We start from the raw sequence: 26432 nt of genomic DNA, 5'->3' as shown, positions 1-26432 counted from the left end.
AAGCCTATATGTTCTGCATATACAATTTACTGTATATGTTTGGTACTCTCCACATTCACTTGCACAGAGGCACATATCAAAAGCTATATTTTTGTATAGAATTTGAGTTAGGTGGTATGACTGCAAAGTCTGATGGCAAATTAGTTCCATGTATAAAAATAAAAAAATGGTGAATAAACAAGCAAATAAATAAATATCTTTATTGTGAAATTACAGATCCTGATCTCTAATTCTGATGAATTAGTATTTCTTTAGTATAAAATCACTATACACATATTCAGATTTGTGAGGCACTTTCAAAAGTAAGGTCTCATTGGGTATGAAGGAAGAACAATTAAGAGAATAAAACTATTCCATAAACTACATTTCCATGTAAAATGCCTTGAAGTTGCTGTTTAATATAAAATTCCACTATTTGGTAATAATGCTCATATTTTATTGTTTCTAACATATATCCAGTTACTCATTCTTCTATAAAATTATTCAAAGAATGTCTTACTTGGATAACATTTCAGTGCAATGTCAGTTTTAAGTGGAAACTGAGTCAGTTTCAAACAAAAGTTAGTAATACAGATTTACATTAAAGTATTGTAACTTTACCACTGTGTCTGAAGGTTTTTAGTGAGCTTCAAGGTTGTCAAAATAATTTACTATACAGAGATACTCAGACATTTAAATGAGATTCGGTGCTAATAAACTATTTTACATCAGTTTTTGGAGCTGAAATGGTGTTTGCTAACAATGCTGTGATATTTTGAGGGACAGAATTTGTTACTTGGTATACAAAATAAAATGGAATGAAAAGATGATATAAGGAAGTGCATTTATGACTGTAAATATGCTCTGCATATGCTTTGAAAGCACTGATCAGATCGTATTTATTTTTTAGGAGTCGCACATTAATACATTAATCAAAAATTCATTTAAATATAGCAAAAACAAATAATTTTCTCTCATCAGCCTTACACATTCGATCACGTTTTCAAATAAATATAAAAGACTGACTGTCAGTTTAACAAATGTTTAACTCTTGAACACGTTAACACAAAAATTTGGCACCAGTCACCACGTAAAGATGAATTTTGTTGTTCCTGAGGGAGTGTAGTTTAGTACTCATTCAGGTGGATGTCAGTATTGTTACGATGAGAAGAAAAATCTGTGGCTTGTCATCAGTTATAACATAGGAAAAAATTGACCAATTTATGTGGAAGAATAATAAAAATAAGTGTTATCACACCATAGCAGCTCAAATGTATTATCCATATTTTTGACATCCATGGAGTGTTTTCCAAGCTCGCAGACCAGCAATAATTCTGAGCTTTGTTGCCATTGAGTCTTTGAGGAATTCTGTAGAAGGATGCAGTAACTATCACTCCTTCACTCATTGTGACCTTTTTAATGGTCTTCTGTAAACTTGTGACAACTTTCTCTCTTTTCTTCCCTTTTTATAGTAGTCCCTTATGTTCCACTTGGTGTACGTTGAAGTTCAGCATTACTGAGGGCATTTGCTTTGGGACTTCACAACTGATAGCATTGTTTCTCATGCATCGTGTCTTGTTGTCCAACAGAAACAAATTCCTATGGATGTGTGATAGGGATGTTTCACAGTAGTCGATCAGCTGGAGCTGCTGTAACCATCTTAACTGATCAGTGTATGTTACACTTTATAGTCAGTCTGACCTTACTTTTGAAATATGCCATTTTTGTTGCTGTGAATGTTGTCGAATAGAGGTATGTCTGAACAAAGCTAATGGAAGCGTGCAACTCCTCCTCAGGTTGGCATTACCAATGCTGACCTGTACCGGCGGCCAGATATGAGCAGTGTGGCAGTGCACGACGGACTGGAGTGCGCGGTGGCCCCTGATCAGATTACAAAGCTATTTCCAAAGTGTCGTCCACGTGATATCAACCTGAATCCGGTTTCGACAGCATCTGCAGGCTTCCAACAACAGGATGACAGCAATGATAACATGCTCTTGGTGATGGACACAGCGGGGGCAGTTACTGACTCCCATCAGGAAAGGTCTGCATTTGTATTTTATGTATATGTTTAGCCAGTTAAAAAGCCATTCAATTTTCACAGAAATTTTAAGTACGTTCAACCTTCTAAGCTTGCGAAGATCGGGGTTCGGGGTAGAGTTGCATTAGAAAGAACTGTAATATCATTATTGTGATATTGAACAGCCAGGTACTTAAACATACTACATAGAATATTCTTCTATTGATTCAGTTGATATAGTGATCAATGAGAAAGGGTAAGGGGGAGAAACCTTTGTGATTCAGTTGTGAAATAAGAACTGTGAAAGGTTTCCATACAGTGTCATTCAGTTATACTTCCATAGTTTTCAAGCAGTTCAGTTATTTTTAGCTTTCTGAAGCAGACAGGAGAGAAGTGAGACATACTGTTGCATATTGTCATTTCATCACACGATAAAGATTTTGTCTGTGAAAAACACACATTGATACTGTAGTAGTTTATTTTGTGGACTGGTTTTGCACATTTTAGGCATTTTCAGGCAACTGCAACTGTCCAAAAATTGCTTTGACATCCAAAACCCAGCTCACAAAAGAAATTAATACTGTAGGGCACATACATTCTCTCTTTTTCATTAATAAATGCTGATTTGTTGTACCAAATAGGGATAGAAGGATCCTTTAACATGACGCTGTGAGATTTACTGTTGATAGAGGTAGGAATAAATTAATATAGACAGACAACTTGTCATCTGTAGACAGTTTTTCATTACAAATGATTCCTGTAACAATGTATGATTGTTAACTGCCTAGGCTTAATTTGCCATTTTAACAAAATAATTGATTTAAATGGAAATCATACACTGAGATAGCTGGATGCAGTGTTTTTCATCCAGTACATTTATAGATTACTAATGATCTCCCTACAGCTTCACCCACCTGTGTGTTTGGCACACATGTTGAACATGCCCCCCTCCCCCCTCCCACCACCCATTTCCCCCCCCCCCCCCCACTCTTCCTATCATTGTCCATTTCCTCCACCCCTTCTCTCTGACCATATCTTTCTCCATCCTCCCTCTGACCACATCCTGCTCCCCTCTTTTTTTCCCCTCCCTCTGATCATATCCTTCTCCCCCTCTCTTTTTCCATCCTCACCTTCCCCTTTTCCTTTTACACCTGCCCATTAACCCTATACAACTTTTACATGCCTCATGCATTTCTCCCTCCTTCTCCTCTCTCTCTGTGCATTTCCTCTTTCCCCTCACTTTGTCCATCCCCTCCTCAATTCCTTTAAATCTGTTCCAGCCATGCGTATCAGCACCTCTAGCCTCTGCAATAGAGTTCAATAAAGCAGGCCAGTACTACCCCCACAACACACCTTTTTACGCATGACAGGTTACACATCAGAGGCTTGAAAATCATTTATTTGCCCCCGACATACAAGCCGCCATGCAAAGCAGTCTGATAAAACTCCAACTCACTGTCATGCAGTGCAGCCTATATGTCAGGGGCAGAAAAACAGTTTCTTCCCTGACATGTGGGCTGCCTTGCAAAGCAAGTTGATTTGACTGTCCTACGCTGTTCCCACACAACATGCAGGGCAGCCTATAAGCCAGAGGCTGAAAAATGTCTTTCTGCCAAAAGCTCCACTCTTATTGGAGCCAGGCTGTTACAAATCACACCATGCTCATATTCGTGAGGCCTGCTGTTCCTGTTTCAAATTTGGTTGAAATCTATCCAGAGGTTTGGGAGGAGAGCACAGGCTACACACATACTATCTACTGTACATAAAAAATATACGAATTTCTGCTACTTACATTTGTTTTTCATTGATTGAACGGTTTGATGTTTTTAGTAAAAATTTTCAGGTTGTGTGACTGGTTTTTCAGTATGTAAAATCCTCCAACATTTTGGACAGTAGCGCAAATAACCTTCCTCCGGCCATTTTGCTCTTAGGTCATCAAAAGACTTTGAGGAAAGCCATTTGCAACTTCGTATGAAACATCCGAGAATTTTGCGTATTGCCAATTTGGTCACATACCGTGCGGAATTTTACTGGCAGTGACAATGGCCACAGAAGGCCACACTTAAATATTGATATTAGTTGAGATGTGTTGCGACTATTCCTCCTCCTTCCTTTAGACTTCCTTTTTCTCTGTTTTAAAAATTTGCCTTATTTGGCTTGGGATGTCTTTCCTTTAATTATATTCCAGTGTGGAATACATTGAGGTGAATCCATTTCATTATGTAATCACTGATTTCTCAGTTATATATTATTCAATAGGCAAGATATTTCATAGATACTTTTTAATTTAAAGACCTTTGGATTATACTTCAGTGGAAGACATAAATCCTGTTCCGTTATTTTGTGAGAAGTAGTTACTTCAAATAGTTTCAGTAGGGTACAGAGTTTAAGTGACAGAGCATATAATTAGTTACGCTGCCCCCCAAGTATATATTTCAGTTCTGCAAGCCACTTTCAAACATGCATTAAAAATGTGTGTTTCTATTGTACAGTTTTCTTCTCAATCATGGATGCAGCATGCAAACTATAATTATTTAGATCACTCTGTACTTGTAGTAAGTACTTTGAATGTAAGTGGTCAGCACGTAGCCACATTTTTCACTTAAAAAATGTATTATATTTGTAAAATAGTTCATTTTCCAAATCATAGTGGAAGATCACAAATATAGTCTATGGAACATGCATATAACTAATTACAGCAGTCTCATCATCACAATTCATGCATGATAATTATGTACATAGGTGTCAAATTGTGTTAGATTTCTTAGTGAATGTCCACTCTTAAAATTATATGGGTGTTCCTCACAAAATTATAGTCATTGCCTGCAGATGTCTACTAGATTGGCTTTTATTTTCAAACATCACCAGAGTTTCATATTGGTGACAATTCGTACTGATGCTCTCTGTCTACCAATCCAGGCACTTCTCTTCCAGTTAATGTGTTGTCTCTATTTACAAAAGATCAACTACTGTGAAGAGACCAGTCATATTAGGAGTTGGCGAACACAAATGATTTGAATAGCTGTGAAGTAAGCATAGCAGGGCAGCATTCTCTCTTAATTTTGTAAGTCAGTTAGTGCACATTGAGTTGAAAAAGCATTAAAAAAATAATATTTCTCTGTAATATTATCCGTGTAAGCCAGAATTGAGAGTTAGTCATTTTCATTGTAACTCAGGAGTTTGGAACCTGCAGTTGGTGCTCTAGGTAATTTGTGCTGCCATTTAAGTTGGAACAAAAATTGGTGAACTGTATGCTTCACATGGTATGTAATGAACATCACGACTGTGAACACACAATTTCTCAATTGTGTAACTAAAGGCAGTGTGGAATAGTGTTTATTTAACACCACAGAGACAAAGTAATAAGACAATGTTGTCACCTCTTGCAGAAGTTTGAGGTTCTCAGTATTTGTTATTCATTGCAGTGTGGTGCAGAAACTAAGGCAATTAAAGAAAAGTTCAGAGTATTTTACACCAATTCTCAGGTTTGCAATGTCAGGGATGGGAACTATGAGAGGACGGCATCTAACATTTTCATCTCGAACACCTTTTGACTCATTATAGATATTGGTAATGTTTTTTCATCCACTCAATTAGCAACCAGGACTTTTAGTACAGAGAATAATGCATTGTTTTAGCAAAAATATAACACTTTTGTTAGTTTGACAAGAGATTTATCCCCTAAAATGCACATTGAATATGGGGAATTTTGTGGTGGTTTTGTTTCACTCTTTTAAAGAATTAGTTTCTTGCACTGGTGGTCTTTATATCCATCTTATTTTTATTTTGTGTACTACTACATTTTAGCTCTGTAGCCATTTCCAAGCAAAATCTTTAACCCATTAAACACATTTTTTGGGTTACAGTTGTCTGATTTCATGGGCAGTATGTAGTTGGCCATGCTTGAAATCTGTAGTTATGTTGTCCAGTTTTCTACAAATGGTAGCACACAGCCAAGTCGTATACTAATGTGACGGAGCACTAGATAGCATGCAGTGATATCTCGCAGCAAACGAGTCGAAGCGTACCTGTCCACACAGATTTAATGGGGATGAACGATGATGATGAAGACGACACAACACCACCCAGTCATCTCGAAGCAGGAAAAAAATCCCTGACCCCGCCGGGAATCGAACCCGGGACCCCATGCTCGGGAAGCGAGAACGCTAACGCGAGACCACGAGCTGCGGACTACCTCATACTAGTGAATACTCCCTCATACTAGTGAATGATTTGGCAGTGTGCTACTGTTGTACAGAACCAGATATCATGGCTAAAGCTCTCAAGTCTGTCCAACCACGTACTGGCCTGAAATTATGACTCCAACTCAAACATGCGTGTGTAATGGGTTAAAAATTTGCTTGAAAATGGCTACGCTGCTGAAACATCACAGCACAAAATAAAAAAAGGATGATCGTGGAACATAATTTCTTTCAAGAAGTTTAGCATTCCATTGCAACTAAAATTTTATACAGTTCCTGTGGCCATATGAATTGTGCATTATTATCTATGGAAACTACTACCACCAAGACAAGGGATTCATGACATTCTCAGTGGAAACCTGCATTGTCAGTGCAATAGATACATCATCAGTTGTAAGACTCCTTTTGGTGTAGTTGACTGAAGCCTAGTTGGACAACTCTGTACATTAATCAATCATACATCATCATTTTTGGTACTAAACATGTGAAAAGCTTTGTAAAATCCAACTCTCAAGCATGAATTTGTCTCAGCCTGGGGGTGTAAGTTTGTGTGGAAAGTGGCATAAACGTCTAGGTGGTACACCATCCAATTGGTCACAGCAACAACACAAAAATCTCACTGTTCAATATATTTTTACTGTGTAATTTGTTGCCACTTACAAAAGTGTTTCCGTTGATTAGTTACTCATACAGATTTGTTGTTTTGAGACAAAGAAACACTAGGCTTTGTTTCTTGGAAATGAAATTAATGTCTGTATTGTTGATTAATGAAGTTGTGAAAACTCATTGGCCTTTGTTTCATGAGACCCTTGATCACTAATCATCTAAGTGAAAGGCATAATAAATCTTTGATTCAAAAAGTATTTGATATGAAGAAGTTAGGCTTATCAGTCAGTATGTTAAGAGGTATGTTGATATGCATTCTTAGGACCTGTTGAAGATTTTAGTGCAGTCCAGTTCTCTGAAATTAGTACTGTTAGTTTTTGCTGCTCACTTTAGTCAGTTAGCTGTTCCTTATTGTAGTTAAGAACACATGAAGTGAAACTTACTGCTAAAATGGAAACAAAACATCTTCACTTAAGTACAGTTACCAGTGAAACATTATCAGTTTTATAAAGCTCACATTTGAGAACCAAAATGTACTAAAAAGGTTGGCTAACCTCTTCTGCACATGCAGCATCAAATAAATACAATACAGCTTATTGTACTAATTAAATACTGTTCGCATAATTTATTGGGGAAAAGTAGTTTTGATATTAGAGATTCCTTAAATACATGAAGTGAAGTTTTTGTTTGCTGTGAAAATTGTGTATAGAAGGCAACAGTATAATTTTCTTGTATTCCATGGTGACACCAATAATGGGAATACAGAATCTACTACAAATCATTCAATTTCATATTGCAATACATTGTGATTTGTCATCAGGCTGGATAATCTTAGGCTTTCAGATTTTCAATTTGTCTTCACTCATTAGTTTGCCATATTTTGTATCGTCGTCATTCAATTTCTGCTAATGCATCTATTATTCTTTCATTTTCTGCATGTTACTTGTTTTTTATTTAATTTTTTTTATTGAGTATAATTTCAGCACATACAACTTATCACTTCACCATTCGAATGTTCTCGATGTTAATTGGTGTTTAAACTACTGAATGTATTTTCTTCAGAAAAGTTTCCGTAACTTCTCAGTAGATGGAATCTCATTCTTCAATTTCCTGTTCTTAATTCTCGCATGTTGTTATATGCCAAAATAAGATTATGAAAAATATTTTCCTTTCATCTCACATAATTCAGTCGTGATATTAATTTTGAAGACAGATATTTATTCCAAAGAGCTCTCTCTTACTGTTGATTGCTCTTCCAGAAATTAAGAAATAGACTGCAGTGTATTTACTGTTTAGAAGAATTAATGCTCTGTTTCCATGGAGTATTTGTTTAGGAATGAAACTATATTTTTGATCCTTTATATTTGTGGTGTCCCTTCTTGTGTAAAATGTAAAGAAATGTGAAGCTCTGGATCTGTTTACAATATTTATGCTTTTTGCTGTAAGCATCGTAGTAAGAATATTTGAATATCAATAACTTCCTCTATTTGAGCCCGGAATTCTTACTGACTTTTTGCCACCAGTCATTGATAGTATTCAAGTAAATGAATTATTGAAGCAATAGAGAAATTCCTACCACCAGTAATAAAATTATGGCCGAAACAGAGAGAGATAGAAGAGCGACATGCTGTAAGACATGGAATTTTTGTGTAATTTTAGTCATATATTGAATAAGGGGGTAGAAACTGTGGGTAATTGAGCATGGTGAAATGAGACAAGTAGTCAATATAGTGGATATGCATGAAAGCATTTTACCATAGTTCAGCTGCAGTTAGAAACTGGTCAATTTACAGAAGAAATTATTTCAACTCAACTTTCTTCATTTGTCTGAGTGAATAGCATGAGAAGAAAGATTTTTACGTTAGCAGTAATTTTATTTTTAAACAGTTTTACTGGATTATAGTGGTATTATTCTCGAATGTGATGAGAGGACTGCTTTCTTAAGTGTCATTACTATGGCTCTATCTTATGTGCAGGTGTTCAGCAACTCTTCCTGAAGACAGTGCTACAGGAAATGGTACTGTGGATGGTGTGAATGGGATTTCGGTGCCTCTGCATGTCGTCACATCTGGCGGATCAGCAGGTGGCTCGCGAGCTGGCTCTGCATCTCCGTCAGGTGGTTCCCACTCTGGCTCGGTGTCCGGCTCACATTCTGGCTCCGTGTCCAGGTCGGGTTCTGCTTCAGAGGATGGTGATGGTGAAGCTGACGGGCCTATGACACCAGCAGCACCGAATGCCAATGGTACGGGGGCATATCGGCTCAGGGATTCAAGAATTATCGAAATAGCAGGTGGCCGGGAGGTCTTCTCCCACAGTAGGAGACGCCAGCGTGGCTCTGGTGGCGTCTGGGAGCTGAGACACCCTGTCAGGTATGGACAAGTTTGCTAATTTTTGTATATGTATGTGGGTGGATCAACTATAAATGAAGCCTTTAAGTAAATAGGGATCTAAGTGCCATTAAATGAAAGAGAGAGAGAGAGAGAGAGAGAGAGAGAGAGAGAGAGAGAGAGAGAGAGAGAGAGATAATTTTACCAAAAATGGGGTCTAGGGGCCAATACCAACAATGTAAAAGGAGATTCAAGTACCAGGACAATTCGGTGTGGCCAAGCGGTTAAAGGCGCTACAGTCTGGAACTGCGTGACCGCTCCGGTCGCAGGTTCGAATCCTGCCTCGGGCATGGATGTGTGTGATGTCCTTAGGTTAGTTAGGTTTAAGTAGTTCTAAGTTCTAGGGGACTGATGACCTTAGAAGTTAAGTCCCATAGTGCTCAGAGCCATTTGAACCAGGACAATTCCTTTTAGTTACACCGATCGATAACAGAATATGCTGGATGTATGTGTCAAGCATCAAATGTATAAAGGGATTTAACTTCTGACACACTGGCAACCTGCCTCATGTTTGTCAGTCATCTTCATTAGGTTATGTTGTGGTGTGTTGTGAGTGACTAGGCCTATCATTAGAAAATAAGAAATTGAGTGTATTGAAGGTGAAGGATGCCCACATCCCAAAAACTGTACATAAGTGCAAATACACTATCAGACATTGTAATTCTGTCAGAGACAGCAAAGGACTTGGAAGAGCAGTTGAACGGAATGGATAGTGTCTTGAAAGGAGGATATAAGATGAACATCAACAAAAGCAAAATGAGCATAATGGAATGTAGTCGAATTAAGTCGGGTGATGCTGAGGGAGTTAGATTAGGAAATGAGATGCTTACAGCAGTAAATGAGTTTTGCTATTTGGGGAGCAAAATAACTGATGATGGTTGAAGTAGAGAGGTATAAAATGTAGACTGGCAATGGCAAGGAAAGTGTTTCTGAAGAAGAGAAATTTGTTAACATCAAGTATAGATTTAAGTGTCAGGAAGTCATTTCTGAAAGTATTTGTATGGAGTGTAGCCATGTATGGAAGTGAAACATCGACGATAAATAGTTTGGAAAAGAAGAGAATAGAAGCTTTTGAAGTGTGGTGCTACAGAAGAATGCTGAAGATTAGATGGGTAGATCACATAACTAATGAGGAAGTATTGAATAGGATTGGGGAGAAGAGAAGTTTGTGGCACAACTTGACTAGAAGAAGGGATCGGTTAGTAGGACGTGTGTTGAGGCATCAAGGGATCACCAATTTAGTATTGGAGGGCAGCGTGGAGGGTAAAAATCATAGAGGGAGACCAAGAGATGAATACACTAAGCAGATTCAGAAGGATGTAGGTTGCAGTAGGTACTGGGAGCTGAAGCAGCTTGCACAGGATAGAGTAGCATGGAGTGCTGCATCAAACCAGTCTCAGGACTGAAGACCACAACAACAACAACAATTGTATTAAGTGGGACGTACACATCTCATTTAAAATATTTTTAAAATTAGGGTTTAGAGTCTGTAAATAGAAGAAAGTAAGTACTGTTATTATGTCAAACAAATTTATTTATTCCCAGTGTAACATTTCTGTGAAATTTTTCAAATAATGGCTAAATATATTGTGGTACTGTGCAGTAGCTACATATGAAATTCCTACTTGTCTTTGCGCTACATTGTGTGCTTTGCCTCCTTGTGCTCCTTGCTGGAAAATGTTTTCCAACTGTGTATAGGCACTCATTATTGTCTGTCCAAAATGGTGTTTATCAGCAATAAAAGGACAAGATAATAAGTCAGTTTGTTTTGTGAACTCCTCATCACCTGAGAGATACAAAACTTGTCACAAGAAAATGCAGAAAAGGTAGAACCTCAGCTATATCGTGCCCTGCATCCATACCAGAGTGACCAGCTGTAATGGTAGCTGTTGACAGATTCAACCAGTGAAGGATATTGGCAGGAAGTCATTCAAATTAAGGTGCACGCACACACACACACACACACACACACACACACACACACACACACACACACACACACGTTTTATCAATAAATATGTGCACAAATCTGTATATTTCTAGTGAACATTGTGTCTTTTTACAATCAATACCTGTTCTTAGCATTTCTATTGCAGACAGGAAAAAACATTACATAAAACCACTGAAACACAAGGCACTATGCACAACTGAAACACAAGGCACTATGCACAACTGAAACACAAGGCACTATGCACAACTGAAACACAAGGCACTATGCACAACTGAAACACAAGGCACTATGCACAACTGAAACACAAGGCACTATGCACAACTGAAACACAAGGCACTATGCACAACTGAAACACAAGGCACTATGCACAACTGAAACACAAGGCACTATGCACAACTGAAACACAAGGCACTATGCACAACTGAAACACAAGGCACTATGCACAACTGAAACACAAGGCACTATGCACAACTGAAACACAAGGCACTATGCACAACTGAAACACAAGGCACTATGCACAACTGAAACACAAGGCACTATGCACAACTGAAACAATTAAGCTATGTCTTGCACATTGGTGCCAAACAATGAGCCTGTTGGCTCCAAACAGTTAATACATTCAACACTATTTTGCAGCACAGATGTGGGACTTTCATATCCCTGCGAACTTGGGGAAGTAAATTTGTATTTTGGACACACATTTCCCATTGGTCACAAAAGGATTAAACCTGTTGCAAGAAATAACATGACATGTATGGAGATGCTGCAGACAGTAGGTGTCAAACAACTGTTCCAATGGCAAAGGGGAAATTGTGCAAGTTGGTAAGAATGCTTTCTGCAATATTTTTGCTGTGTCCTGTAAAAGATGTCGGCGTTAAGTACAAAAACAAGCAGATGGCCACCCTAGTGTATGTTGAAAAAAGGAATAATAAAAATTGATAGAAAATTCTCTTGATGGTGCAGCTCTTGTTAGTGAACACACAGAATCATTTCCAAGGGACGTAAGCCACTTTGGGAGGTAGTATTCAGGGAGAAATACCTTTCACAGCATTTGAATATATCCAGGTTGTGCGAGGCTTTTAAGAAACAATATTCTGGCAACACTGTTTCATACTGCTTTTATTATTTGGTATTTAATAAGAATTTCAAAACCAGACTATCTTTCAAAAAACCAAGAATAGAGACATGTGCAGCATGTGATTTGTTAGCATGTCGGATCACATCATCATCATCTGGTAAAGCTAATATAGAGTTCAGAAATAAACTAAAACTTCATCATTTGAAAGCAAAAAAGAAGTGGAAAAAGATTTTAATGAATCTCAAATTCCTAGTAGCTAGTGTGACATTTGCATTTAATTTAGAAAAAGTACTGTCTTTACCTTGACTCATGCTAACAGTTACTACCAAGGCAACCTCCAATTTCAACCTCTGTACCCATTTCCACAATAACACCTGTATGATGAATGCATGGCATGAAGAAATATTAGGTAGAGGAAGGAATGAAGTTACATCCTGTTTTTTGAGCCCTCAAAGAAATTGAATCAACATAATTCAGATAGTGGAGTGCTAACAGTCGTTGTCAGAAGAAAACTAAAGTGACTATATTTTTTTGGGCATATTTAACTTGCATTGAAATGTAGACTGAAATAAACTGTATGTTCTTGGTTGGGGCACACTTCTCCTTAAACTGCAACTGTGAATTTGCTGCTATTGAAAAGTGAAAAAGACAAACCCAGTTATCCAGAAGATTTAAAATCTGCAATAGATAATGTTAATTTGACAAACATGCTAAGTGAACATGCCCTAAAGTTAACATTACAAAACTGGCTACAGGTAATAAATCAGGCAAAATACTGGTTAAATGATCTTCAGTGTACTCGAACAGTGGATTGAAATTAGTGCTTTCAAGAAAGGTTTGACCAAAAAGAAAGTATCAGAGCCAGTTGTTCTGCAAATCACATATCACAGATGATGAGAAGGCCGATTTAATGACGGTAATTGAATTGTTGGTAAAACCTGAAGACAAAACATTTTGTGAATGCATCAGATCTTAAAATTCAAGCCATGTTCAGAATTATTTTATTATTCCATTGTGATTGTATTAATGTATTTCAATAATATTGTGTTAATAAGCCTGTATTTTACTTTAAAATATGCAAGTTTGTGTATTACCAGTTTTAGTATGATATCATCATAGCAAGAATAGGTAACAAATACCTATTCCATGATTAGGTATTATCCAAGGAAACATCCATAAAAAGGGCTGTAAGTCCCTTAGGTCAATTTTAGGTTAAATATTGTGGATGTAGGACTGACCACATTTTGTAACTTCTCCATTCTTTAACTGCTCTTGATTAATTCATAGATTTCAAGTGATAACCACGAGGACTCGCCACTCTTTGGTGAATTTGTGCTTGGCTACTAAGGGGCCCCAGCATGTGCAGCACCTCTTCCCTTTCTGTGCTGCATGTCTATCCTCCAGCTATTATTTTCCCCTTCTGTGGGGAACATGTCTTGGATATTTTTCAGAATGTGGCCCGAAGGTTCGATAGCCTGGCATCAGCACAGTCCATCTATTTTTTCTTTCTTTCTTTCTTCATTCTCCATCTCCTTCTCATCCTCTGCTTTGTCATTTGATTCTCTTTGTCTCTTCTTCTCCCCTGTTCATTTCTGAATGTTGGCCCATGCATTTGGCGCATAAAATGTGAGTGGGTAATGCATAATACTCAGCTCCAAGTTAACACATATAGGGTTTCTACGTACTCCCTGATACAGGTCAGGCACAGGGAGGGGCAATTGCCTGAACTGTTACCTTCCCAATTGCCAATTGGTACCTCTGTCAGGAGTAAAGGTGGTGTGACGTGAGGTGTGAACAATCTCCTAAGGCAGGTGAGCCACCCCTCCGAGGGGTCCCTCAGCTGGAATAGGTGCGCCGTCAGTGTGTCTGGGAATCGTGGAGGATTTTTTAACACTGAAGCAATCGCCATCTCAGCCTGTGTCTACTAAATGTAAATGGAATGAGGCTAGATTCAAAGACTCCCAGCTGCACCTCTGTTCCCCGTGGTATCACATACATATCTTCTGCTATGACTGATCCGTTTATTATTCAGAAAGGTGTTGATGCAGTTTCAGTTGCTTTGAAATCCTGCTCTTGCACTTTACTTCTGGAGGCAAATTGTGATTCTCAAACTCAATAATTTCTTCCAGCTTAGTTCCTCCACGGCTATCCTGTTCATGTTGAAGCCTGTTGTACACTGAATTCTTCACGTGACATTATTTACACTCAGCTGCTTGATAGTCCAACTGGGGGAGAAATCCAAACTTATCTCTCTAATCAGGGCATCATTGAGGTCCATTGCCTAATGAAACAGCGTGATGCAGACTTAGTGCCTAAGCGCACTCTTTTCTCACATTTGATCGAGTATTGCTTCCATCAGAGATTAAGGCAGGGTTTGAAGTCGTCATGGCCTGACCATATGCTTCAAACCGGATGCGTTGCTACCAGCGTCATCATTATAACCACATTTGCGCATCCTGTCAAAACACTGCCAAATGTGTTATTTGTGGTAGAGACGCTCATGAGGGCAATTGCCCGCCTCCTCCTCCCCACTGTACCAGTTGTAATGGCAACCATGCAGCTCATCCCATGAATGTCCCTTGTATCTCAGTGAGTGGGCAGTCCAGGAGATCCAGGTGAGGAAAGAAAAAGTACCCTACCCTATCCTGTCGTTTGCAAGTTTTTGGCTAGTTGAAGGCCCTGCATTTCACCATCCGGCACTTACAGTACTGTTCTGCTATGCCTCGCTCCATGGAAGGACATAACCATGTAGACTTGTGGCTTCCAATTCAGTGCTGCAGTTGCGAAATCATCCAGTGTCACAGTAGCATTTCTGTCTTCTCCTCCTACAGCTGCGCAGCAAACCACCAAATCTTCACCCACTGCGGCAAAATCACCTGCTACTTAATCAGCAGGCTGGAAAGGACAAAAAGAAACATTCCTGTGAAGACATTGTACATCCCTCCAGCCAACAAACATCTGAGTCTTCATCTGCTAACCGTAAAGATTCTTGGAAATCGAGCAAAGTCAACGGTCTTCTCCTTCCTCGTCTCGGAGATCCTCTTTGACGGTGATACCCTCACCCAGCCAACCTCCATTTTGCTGCTGAGCACTGCCTGCCATTTTTCTGCCCAGGAATGCACAGGCCAACACTGAGAGAATGCTGATGCCTCTGTAGATTTTTAGGGATCAGGATTCACTAACATCTGTACCCTGTAGAGTGTGTCTCCGAAGGCTGGCACTCGGCAACAACTGAGGTGCGTAGTACCTTTCATTTGTTCCCTCTGGCCCATTCCCTGCGACGACTATTCCCTAATGGAACATTCGTGACATTAGGTTGAAGTAGGAGGAATTAAGGCAGATTTTTTTTTCAACTGCAGCATCTGGTTGTTTTCTGCCTCCGAGAAAAAAAATTTCATCCTCATGACCTCTTTGACCTGTCGCGTTTTTTTTCTGGTCTGCTTTGACTTTGCTCCAGGGACAGTATTCCATCTCAGGGGGGAGTTGTGCTGCTCATCTGGGATGACCCCTGTAGTCATACCAGATCACTGAACACCCAGCTGCAAGCTGCTGCAGTTCTCATTTTTCTTCTTCATTTCACCTTTTCTCTTTGTAATGTCTATGTCCCTCCGTTGTTCACTGTCACCAGAGCAGACTTACTTGAGCTTATTGGTCAGCTCCCTCATACCTTTTTTTCTGCTCATCTACTTTAATGTCTATCATCCTTTTTGGTGCTCTTTGAGAACCTGTCTGAGGTTCCCTCTTGGCTGACCTTCTCAATCAACTCAACGTTATCTGCATTAACACTGGACCACCCGTGTTCCTTTGAGACTCCACACACATTTATTACTATTTCGATCTCTCATTTTGCAGTACCCAGTGTGCCTGTTGTCTCAAGTGGTCCCTTCTCTCTGACACATATGCGAGAGAGAATTTCCTGTGCACTGTTCATTTGCTGACTCCAACCCCATCTGCGTGTAAACCCTGGCAGCTTTTTAAAGTCGACTGGAGGGTTTACCCCTTTCTGCCGACCTTTGATGAACATCATTTTGCCAGTTGTGATTATTACATTACAAATGTTACCCTTGCTGCTGTAGAGCACTCCATACCTCACACTTCATCATCACCACACTGTGTCCCAGCGCCTGGTGGAGTGAGGCATGCTGCATTGCAATTTGCCCATGGAGATGTACTCCCCCTGTTTTCAACCATCATCCTATGATGGCAAACTATATTCGTTATAGACACTGGCATACACAGTGTCGTTCCGTTCTTCGGGATAGCAAAAAAAAAGGTAGCTGGATTTTAGTTAATATTTCTTTTAACAGTTTCATTGCCTCTTCTGTCGTATGTGGCAACCTCCATCATCTCTCTAGGACAAAGATTCATTCCCTAATTTCTGGCCTGACCGTAGTAGTCGATATCATTGTAGACCCTATTGCTATCTCCAACACGTTGGGCCACTATGTTGCGGAGATTTTGAGTTCCATCAAGTATCAACCCCGCCTTCGTCCTGGGAAATTAATGGAGGAGGCTCTAGTAATATCGTCCTCCTCTGAGTCTTGAATGCTTCAATGTTGCCTGTACTATGAGGGAGCCGGATTATACTCTCAATTCAGCCCAATCTTCTGTCCCAGGGCCGGACGTTGTTCACATTCAGAAGTTGCAGCACCTTTCATTCCGGGAAGCACTTTCTTCTTCATATGTGCAATCACATTTGAACAGATTGTATGTTTCCAAGACTCTGGCATGAAACCAGTCTCATACCTACATCTACACTCCGTAAGGACAAACACCTATCTTTGAGCTACTGCTCCATTTCCGTTACCAGCTGTTATTGCACGGTGATGCAATATGTGATTCATGGCTGGCTGGTATGGTGGCAAGAGTCTTGCAGTCTACTAATCACTGTGCAGTGTAGATTTCAAGAATTCCATTCTGCAGTTGACCATCTCGTCACTTCATCAACCTGTGTTGTGAATGGTTTTCTGTGGAAATAAAACACTAAGGCCATATTTTTTGATTTGGAGAAAGGACTTTTGGACTGTTGGAAGACAGGTATCCTATGTACTCTATACATTTGGTCATCTGAGGCCGCATGTCAGATTTCCTTCAGGAATTTTTAAAAGATGAGTTTTCAATGTACGTGTGGGTTTGGCCTTGTCGGACACCTTTATCCAGGAGAATAGGATGCCTCAAGGGTCAGTCCTGAGTGTTGTCCCCTTTGCTATTGCCATTATCCTAGTTATGGACTTTCTCTCATCGGGTATCTCCAGCTCCCTTTTCGTTGATGACTTTGCAACCTATTGCAGTTCCCCACAGACTTGTCCCCTTGAGCAGAGTCATCAGTGATGCCTCAATCATCTTTACTTGTGGAGCATCAACAGTGGCTTGTGTTTTTCTACTGACAAAACTTTTTGTTTGAATTTTTGGTGGTGCAATGGGTTTCTTCCAACATCTTTACATTTTGGGCCTGTTGCTCTTCTGTTTACGGAAACTGCGAAATTCCTGGGGCTCGTGCTTGATAGGAAACTTTTCTTGGTCATCCCATGCATCTTACCTAGCTGTACACTGCACCTGGTTCCTCAGTGCCCTACATGTCCTAAGCGGTACTTAGACCAGACCCTCCTCCTCCATTTGTGCTGGTCCTTAGTCTTTTCAGAACTAGATTAAGGTTGTTTTGTTTATTCATCTGCATGTCCATCCATCTTTTGCTGTCTTAACACGATCCGCCATTGTGGAAGGGATTTGGCCATTGGCACTGTTTACACTAGTGTGGTTGAGAATCTCTATTCAGAAGCTGCCAAAATACCACTGTCATACCAGCGTGATATCCTCCTCAGTGAATGCACATGACACTAGTCTTCCATGTCTGGCCACCCATCCTATGCCCTCTTTTTCAATGATTCCCTTCACTGCCAGTAGGCTTGTGCCCTTTTTTTCTGTTACATCCCTGAGTATGCTTTCGGCTACTGTCCAGCAGCTTAACTTCATGCTAGCTGCCATGTTCCCAATGGCCGTGAACCCTTCACCACCTTTGGCGTCATGTGTCAGCCTGTGTTCATCTCGGACTTCATTAGCTTCCGTGTAACCTGCATTGTTCTTACAAAACAAACTGTGGTGCAACAGATGTTTTGTCTTTAATTTTTACCAACCCAAACTTTTTCACCAATAGCCTATCTACTTCGTGTTAAGTATCTTCCATAGTATATATTATTTAAAGGGTATGCATTAACTGACAACTTTGAAATATTAGTTTTAGTTATCTCTCAATTCCCTTAAGCATTTTATTGTAGCATTTGGTTCCCTGGGAGAAAATACTGTTTGCAGCTTTTTCTTCAATTTTACAAGTCTAGCGTTAATTCCATTATCATGAAGAGCTTAGCGTTATTATTATTGTAGCTACTACTACTACTACTACTACTACTTCTGCGAATAAAGGGTTGGTGGATGTAGCTTGATGGTGCACTGAGACTTCTCAACTCTTTAAATGCATTTTTACAGTGGGCCTAATTTGCGTAAGACAGTTGTGCTGTTTTGTAATGTGCAGTTTGGCAGTGGCGAAGTCATCCTTAAATGGGATGCGTTTCTTATCTCAATTTACCTGCCATATCTCACAGAGCATCTCCTTGACATGATTTATGACCACAGTGCTCTCCAGCAGTAGTTGTTGGCTGCATTGGATGCAAATCACACAATTTTTTTTTATGAAAATGGATGCACATAAAATAGCTGATTTGTCTCCATTAGCAGTTGGTGAAGAGGGGCAGGGAAAATTGCGAAGAAGATACTGGACTCATTGATGGTTTGAACAGCAAATTTCTTGTTGAGAAACACTACATGTGCTGTAATTGACAATGACAAACAAAATGTACCACAAATCACTTTTGGCAAAAATTATATTATAAAATGCAGTATTAATAGTAAATATAACATAATTGTATACCTAAAAACAAAGATGATGTGACTTACCAAATGAAAGTGCTGGCAGGTCGACAGACACACAAACGAACACAAACATACACACACAATTCAAGCTTTCGCAACAAACTGTTGCGGCAACAGTTTGTTGCGAAAGCTTGAATTGTGTGTGTATGTTTGTGTTCGTTTGTGTGTCTGTCGACCTGCCAGCACTTTCATTTGGTAAGTCACATCATCTTTGTTTTTAGGTATATTTTTCCTTCGTGGAATGTTTCCTTCTATTATAACCATATAACATAATTGGATGGATAAAAAATCTACTCAACAAGCAGTGGCAGGAGAAAACGCGTACAAAAGGTATTAAAATTTGCAAGCTTTTGGAAGCAGTAGCTCATTATTCTGGCACAAGTGTTGAATGGAAAGGAAGAGGGGTGAAGGAAAAGGACTGGTGAGGTTTAGGAAAATTGATGGAGTTGGGAAAAGTCATCCGGAACCCTGGGTCATGTGAGACTTAACAGATGGGATGAGGACGACGTTTTAATAGTAAAATACCTTATCGTCTGCCGCACCTCCACTCCTAATGTTCTCTCTCACTTGCTACTTTCCATGTTGTACACCTGCTGCATATTTAAGAAGTTTGTTTTAAATTCCTCTTGAAGTCAGCAGGTTTGGTTTGACGCATTTTGCTGTGATGATTCTTACTTTGGTTGTTATATAAGCACTGGTAGTCTATTAAGACACACATGTATTCTAGCCATGTTGTTCTCTTTGTACTACAAACTGCACTGAACTGCAAGGGAATCAGCCAGTGATGTAGATGGCAGTCTTGAATTTCGTTGGTCCATTTTCCCTGACACATTCACAAAATCAAACTAATTCTTTCTTGGATGGAGAACACTCTCATTTATAGTAAAGAACATTTGGTGTTGCAGATCATACACACATTAAATTAAAAAGGACTCCCAGAATCTTTTAGAAAACATTAAAAAAAAAAAAAAGTAGGTAGCTGGGCATGAACCTGCCACATGTAGCTTTATAGCTTATGACGTTATCAGTAACGCTGTAACCTCAACATGACAACAGCAGTTAAGTTATAGTATACAACGTGTACAAATGTCTAGAAGCTGTAACTAAATATTTTGTTATTTGATATTTAACATTTAACTATAACAGTTTGTACCAAAAAGACACACGTTAAATAACCATCGTGGAGTAGCTTTGAAACGGTATACTTTCGTAGTGCACAAGTTAGAGTATAAAAAGCATGAAGTGTGATAAGTCTGTAACTGCGTTTACAGGAGATCTTTAATATGTCGGTGCTTTGAAGTTGCTTATTTTCATAGCGCACACACACAATAATACAAAAACCACCAAATACAGAGATTAACTCTGTGTCTACATCTGCATCTATACTATGCTAACCACTGTGAGGTGCATGACAAAGCATATGTCCCACTGTACCAGTTATTAGGATTTCTTCTTGTTCCAATCACATATGGATCACGGGAAGAATGATTGTTTGAATGTCTCTGTGTGTGCAGTGATTATTCTAATCTTATCCAATAATTTCAACAGAAGTGATTTCACATAACAGACAATAAACACACACAGGCAGCACAGTGAAAGGAGACACCAGACTTCCACTAAATCGATTATAAGCCAGTTCATTGGCTTCTGCCCCAGAACCAGAAGTATTTAATGGGGAGTTCATTCTAGCTCAAGCATACTGACAACAGGGTCCTCAAGTCCAGAGCACTTCACCTCCTCCAACCCAGACTGCAAGACGCAGTGCATAAAAAGCCACCAATAAGACACTTGGGTGGATCATTCAAAGTGAGAATTGTGAATGGACTGCAGAGGTAGTTGTGGTATATAGGCACATGATAAAAAATTCCAACTGTACTGTTCAAACCAAAACGCTTTGCTCAAAATTTTATCAAGTAGTAGAAATGTCACAATTGTTAATTTGTTGTTTGTGTGCATGTATTTTACCAGTAACTGAGTAGCTGTAAAAAATTTGGAAATTTTTAAAAAGTTTACGGGACACTCAAAAAGTATAACAATATGTACATAAACATTTCAATACATGATACTCTACAGCAGTTGAACGGCTTCAGATATTAGCTTTAGCTGTTTCCTTATTTAGAGTATAATTTCATGTGCCGATGTTTGAAATTAGGTACAAAAATTATTATAAGTCATCTGAGTGTGTCTAGTTTGATCACCCATACACACACACATTGTGGAGTGTAGTAACATTCATTATTTGTGAAAGTGCGCTCTCTCTCTCTCTCTCTCTCTCTCTCTCTCTCTCTCTCTCTCTCTCTCTCTCTCTCTCGTGTGTGTGTGTGTGTGTGTGTGTGTGTGTGTGTGTGTGTGTGTGTGTGTGTGTGTGTGTGTGCGCGTTTTTCCATTTTTAAAAAGCTTGTTTAATTTGAGAGGCAAAGAATTCATTATTAGTTTGGTGTGCCATTTTACTGTCATTTTTGTCTAATCAGTGATGTATAATAATGTAAGATTGAAATTAAATGCCACCAGTGTAATTAGAGGCTGTTCCATTATTGACAACTAAGAGTTGCCTGTTGACTCATACATAGTACTCGCTGAGAGGGAGACTTGAATTTCAGATATGTATTCTCGCATTTAAACTGAATTTGATGGAAAGCTTTGTTTTCCAGAACAACTTTGTTGCAAAGTAAGTATACTGAGACCCATTGCACTCTTAAAATGTATCTCTTGTCATTGTTGTGAACATATGCACTCCTGTAATCAATACACACAGATTAAAGTAACTGACAGGGTGGTTCCTTTGGAACACACACAGTGAAACTATACATCTTGTAAATTACAGAGCCCTACTACATTTTTCTGTCTGTATGTGAAGGTAATCTGAGGAATAACTGTCAGGATTTTTATACTGGTTTCATTAATTGATAGATTGTTTCGTGAGAAATGTTTGCGTATGTAATTTATTACTGCTGTACCAGAAAAGTCATCTGGTTGTAGATATTTTGTGCTAGCACGTACTGGCATTGTAGTCACTTAAAGTCTACCATCAATCTGCCGTAATTGGTATTTAAATGGTTCAAATGGCTCTGAGCACTATGGGACTTAACTGCTGAGGTCATCAGTCCCCTAGAACTTAGAACTACCTAAACCTAATTAACCTAAGGACATCATACATCCATGCCCGAGGCAGGATTCGAACCAGCGACCGTAGCGGTCACGCGGTTCCGGACTGTAGTGTCTAGAACCGCTCTGCCACTCCGGCCGGCAATTAATATTTACCACATAGAGAGAGAGAGAGAGAGAGAGAGAGAGAGAGAGAGAGAGAGAGAGAGAGAGAGAGAGATTTGTTTAACGTGATTTACTCTTCTGTGAGTGAGTTCCTGTTAGTGCAGTAAATAAGACAAAGTTTCATAGTCCCTTACCCAATTCATTTGGCTCTTGACTCCTTAGGAATGGCAGAAGTACAGTACCTAGTGTGGATGGTGACGATGGAGACATGACAGAGACAGTGTTCTCATCAGAAGTGCGGCGTGTTCGACACAGTCCAGCTGAAGTAGTGGTCTTCGATGATATAGGTGAGAGTTGGCAAGAGCAAGTTGACAATACGGGTCCAACACTGCACTACTTCCAGGTTAGTCATTGACTGCTACAGTTGAAGTCTTCTTATTCTGTTACTGCTGCAGTTTTCTTATTGAAGTTGAGGTAGTAAAATTTTCTCTCGGTTACTTGTGTGATATATGTTGCGATGTGAAAGGGTTCATTTCAAAGTGTTCCATGTAATTTGTGTTTGAATGTAGTTACATCCGGAAGATTTTATATAACTGGAAAAAAAAAAAAAAAAACAATGTAATGAAGTAATTCTTCACAGTACAAGTTCTAAATAAAACGTCTGCAGTAAAATAGGATAAGCTAGCCTTAATAATCTTTTTAAGCTTATTTTAAATTTTAGAATTTTTATTGTCACATATTTTGTTTCGTAAGCTGTGAGATCAGATTTTTACAGCTGCTTTTAGCAAAGGAAGGAAGGAATTAGTTCCAATGTCTTCAAACATGCCATTCAGAAACTGTTATCAGATAAAGGAGAGGCAGATATTAAATGACTCAAGATAAAATGTCTGGGTCAGAAATGATAAACAAAACAATAATCAGTTTTATGAATTGCTGGAAATTGTAATATATTCTGAAGATGTACAATACAAGTTGGGATGCACAACAATGAGATGCAGAAAAAGTCCAAAACTTGCAGTAGAAACAATGCACTTCTATCCGGGAATTTTGGGTGCATCATACAATTTTACAAAGGGGCTGGCCCAAAGAAAAAGTGACATCTAGGTTTTGATCACATATATTATTTTACATTATATCAAGGCTTAATTAAGATTAAAACAAAATATATTTACACTAAAAAAAAGTGGAACTACATTCAAAAGAAACGTAGGTGATGTTTATATGTGTTATTAAATATTTTTTGTGCCAGAAGCAGATAAGGTAGACAAAGGAAATATACTTCTGATCCTGGTCAAAGCTGTCCACATACGAACTGGATGTAAGCAGTTGACAACCTATGTTTTGAAAGACAAGCTGTTGATATTCCAGTTTTATCTCAGACAGTGGAAAGTCCTGGTTGGAATATCAACAAAATTACGAAAATGATACATTAGCTCTCATCATAAAGATGAAACATTGAGTTGCAGACACAAACAAAATACTAGTGCACACACAGCTTTCAGCCAAAACCTCCTTCAGAAGGAAACACTTACACACTCACACAAGGAAGTGCACCTCGTGCTCATGAGACCACTACCTCTGGCTGCTTTGTCCAAAATGAAACTGTGTCAAATGGAAGCAGCAATCTGGAGTGGGGAAGGGAAGGAGGATAGCAGGATAAGAATGAGTGGAAAGAAGTGAACACTGCCTGGCAGTATGCAGGGACCAGACCTTGGCGGACAAGGCTGCCAGGTGAAGTGTCAGGAGGATTGGGGAGGGGGAGTGGAAAAGGAGAGTAGCAGAGAAGGCGAAAAGGCCAGTGGGTGCACATCGGCAGAGAACGGTGCACAGTGAGGGTGGGTGGATATGAATTGGGAGGAGGTAATGACAGGACAGATGGAGTGGAAACTTTTGGGTGGAATGAGTGGCCTGTAGATTGAGGCCAGGATAAATTCAGAATAGAGATTGTGTCGTAAGGATGATAACTCCTATCTGAGCAATTCAGAAAGCTGGTGGTGGAGGGAAGAATCCAGACAGCATGGGTTGTGAAGTAGCTGTTTAAGTTAAGCATGTGATGTTCTGCCGCATGTTCTGCCGCATGTTGTGCCTCATCATGATCCACTTTGCTCTTGGTCACAGTTTGGTGGTGGAAAGTTGTTGGTAGTCATACCAATATAAGCTGTGCAGTGATTGCAGCAGAGCTAGTATATGAAATGACTGCTTTCACAGGTGGCCCAACCTCTGATGATGGGATAGTGTAAACCCATGACAGGACTGGAATAGGAAGTGATGGGCGAGTGAATAGGGTAGGTATTGCACCTGGGTCTTCCACAGGGATGTGATTCCTGGGAGTGGCGTATAGGGGTGGACTATGATGTTCTACAAATAGGGTGGGCGATGGAACACCACTTTAGGAGGGGACGGAAATTCACCTGGAATTCAGTGACACCTGTGGTAGTAATCTAAGCCACCCTGAAAGCTGTGGACTTTGTGTATATTATCTTCCAGTAAGACAACTGACTGTGTCACAAGCCAAATTCTTTCTACAGTGGTTTGAGAAGCACAATATTGAACTGATGCTGATGTCTTGCTCACCAAAATTTGTCTTATCTGAACCAGATGGAGTGTAATTTAGGAGAACAGTGTGGCCTATGCTCAGATGTTTTGTGACACATATATTTGAAAACCTACCAAGAACCTGTTGAATTCGTATCATACAAAATTGCTACTGCATTGGGTTCCAAATGGATACGAAGCAGGTGGACGTGTTCGGCTCTTCTGTGTAGTTCGAAAATTTGTATGACAGGTAAGACATAAGACTAATTGTGTACGTAGAGGAAAGTTTCCGTAAAATGCAGGCTACATTGCCAAAACAATGTGATCTACCTTCATGATGTAGAAGCATTATGGCTTCTCTTCTCCACAGTTTCATGCTGTGTGCTTAGGGTAGGTCCTTGTAGAATATGAGCAGTCAGTCTATCTTGACCATCAGTGATACATCAATGTCACATACCATTCACCTCACCTGATGCATTTTCATTAGGGAAGTCTTTACTACATTAAAGAACTTAAGCTCAGTATCTTTCTCAGTGTTTTGTAGAGTAATTTGAAGTAATATCACTTTTATGAACCATAAAAAAGTCTTGTAACAATTAGTTACTACAAAATGAATTTGTCTTCCTTCAAAAAATTGTTAAGTATCTAACATTTATTTCTAGAGTCCGTCTCTGACGACAGGAGGGGAAGTAGATATTACAGAACGTGATGGAGGAAACAGGAGTCCTGTAGGTGCAAGAGTGATTGGTGGTCTGCCAATTGCTCAGTACGAGGGGTCTCCTCGGCGTTACGGCCCCAGGCAGTCGTCCGTGTCTCGCCATGGAACACATTCAGTCAGCTTGCCAAGTGCACAGAGCTTGCTCAATTCTCCCTCTGTGTATCCACCTAGGCCTGGCTTCCCACAGAGGGTCCTCACATCACAGCAGCAACAGGCATCATCCCAACAGCCACAGCAGCAACAGTCACCACAACAGCAGCAGCAAGATGAACAAGAGGTAAGAATGCGTCTATTGTTCAGCAGCATAATGCTGTTCATTTTCATAAAAAGGTGCTGTTATGGAACTTCCTAATTAAATACTCAATCAATTACCAGTGACATATGTAGGATTAACTGCTTCATAGATGTGGTGGGGAGGGGTGGTTGTAGCCAAGTCTCTTTTTTTTTTTTTTTTAATGATTTATTTATTTGTCACACTTGGTTACAAGGGCACACTGTATTAACTCGGTGCAAAAAGTGATTGCAAATTGCTGTGTGTTTCCAGCTTCTAAGTGTTTCAGTAGACTACTGCCTTTCCATTTGTTTGCAAATGAGATCACAGTATTCGGAGAATATAGATTACTAATATGCACTTCTCTCCCCCATACCCCACTAACTACAGTATGTATTCTGCAGTTGATGTTATTCTGACTTTTTATTATTTGTTCCTCAGGAATGATAGAGCTCATGGGGTTGAGTGAAATTAAAGATAGTTTTCTTATTGGCAAATTTCCATTATTCCTGGCTAATATCTTGTAGTTTAATTTCAGTGTCGCTCTT

General features: G+C 39.4%; 1 protein-coding gene across 5 annotated transcripts in view; it reads left to right on the top strand.

Moving 5' to 3' along the window:
- LOC126088553 (uncharacterized) overlaps positions 1-26432 on the top strand; it is a 525775-nt gene that overhangs the window by 258166 nt on the left and 241177 nt on the right. For 3 of the 5 annotated variants that reach the window (XM_049906736.1, XM_049906735.1, XM_049906737.1), the window contains exons 4-7: positions 1776-2023; positions 8784-9176; positions 22583-22763; positions 25558-25890. In XM_049906736.1, the coding sequence (XP_049762693.1) occupies positions 1815-2023; positions 8784-9176; positions 22583-22763; positions 25558-25890 (1116 nt within the window). In that variant the 5' untranslated portion in view covers positions 1776-1814. The remainder of the gene's footprint in view (positions 1-1775; positions 2024-8783; positions 9177-22582; positions 22764-25557; positions 25891-26432) is intronic. The other 2 variants (XM_049906738.1, XM_049906739.1) reach the window with 1 other exon arrangement.

This window comes from Schistocerca cancellata, chromosome 6 (genome assembly GCF_023864275.1).
Source record: "Schistocerca cancellata isolate TAMUIC-IGC-003103 chromosome 6, iqSchCanc2.1, whole genome shotgun sequence".
Lineage (NCBI taxonomy): Eukaryota > Metazoa > Arthropoda > Insecta > Orthoptera > Acrididae > Schistocerca > Schistocerca cancellata.
Note: the sequence above shows the minus strand (reverse complement) of the source record. Positions and strands in the feature narration are given on the sequence as shown.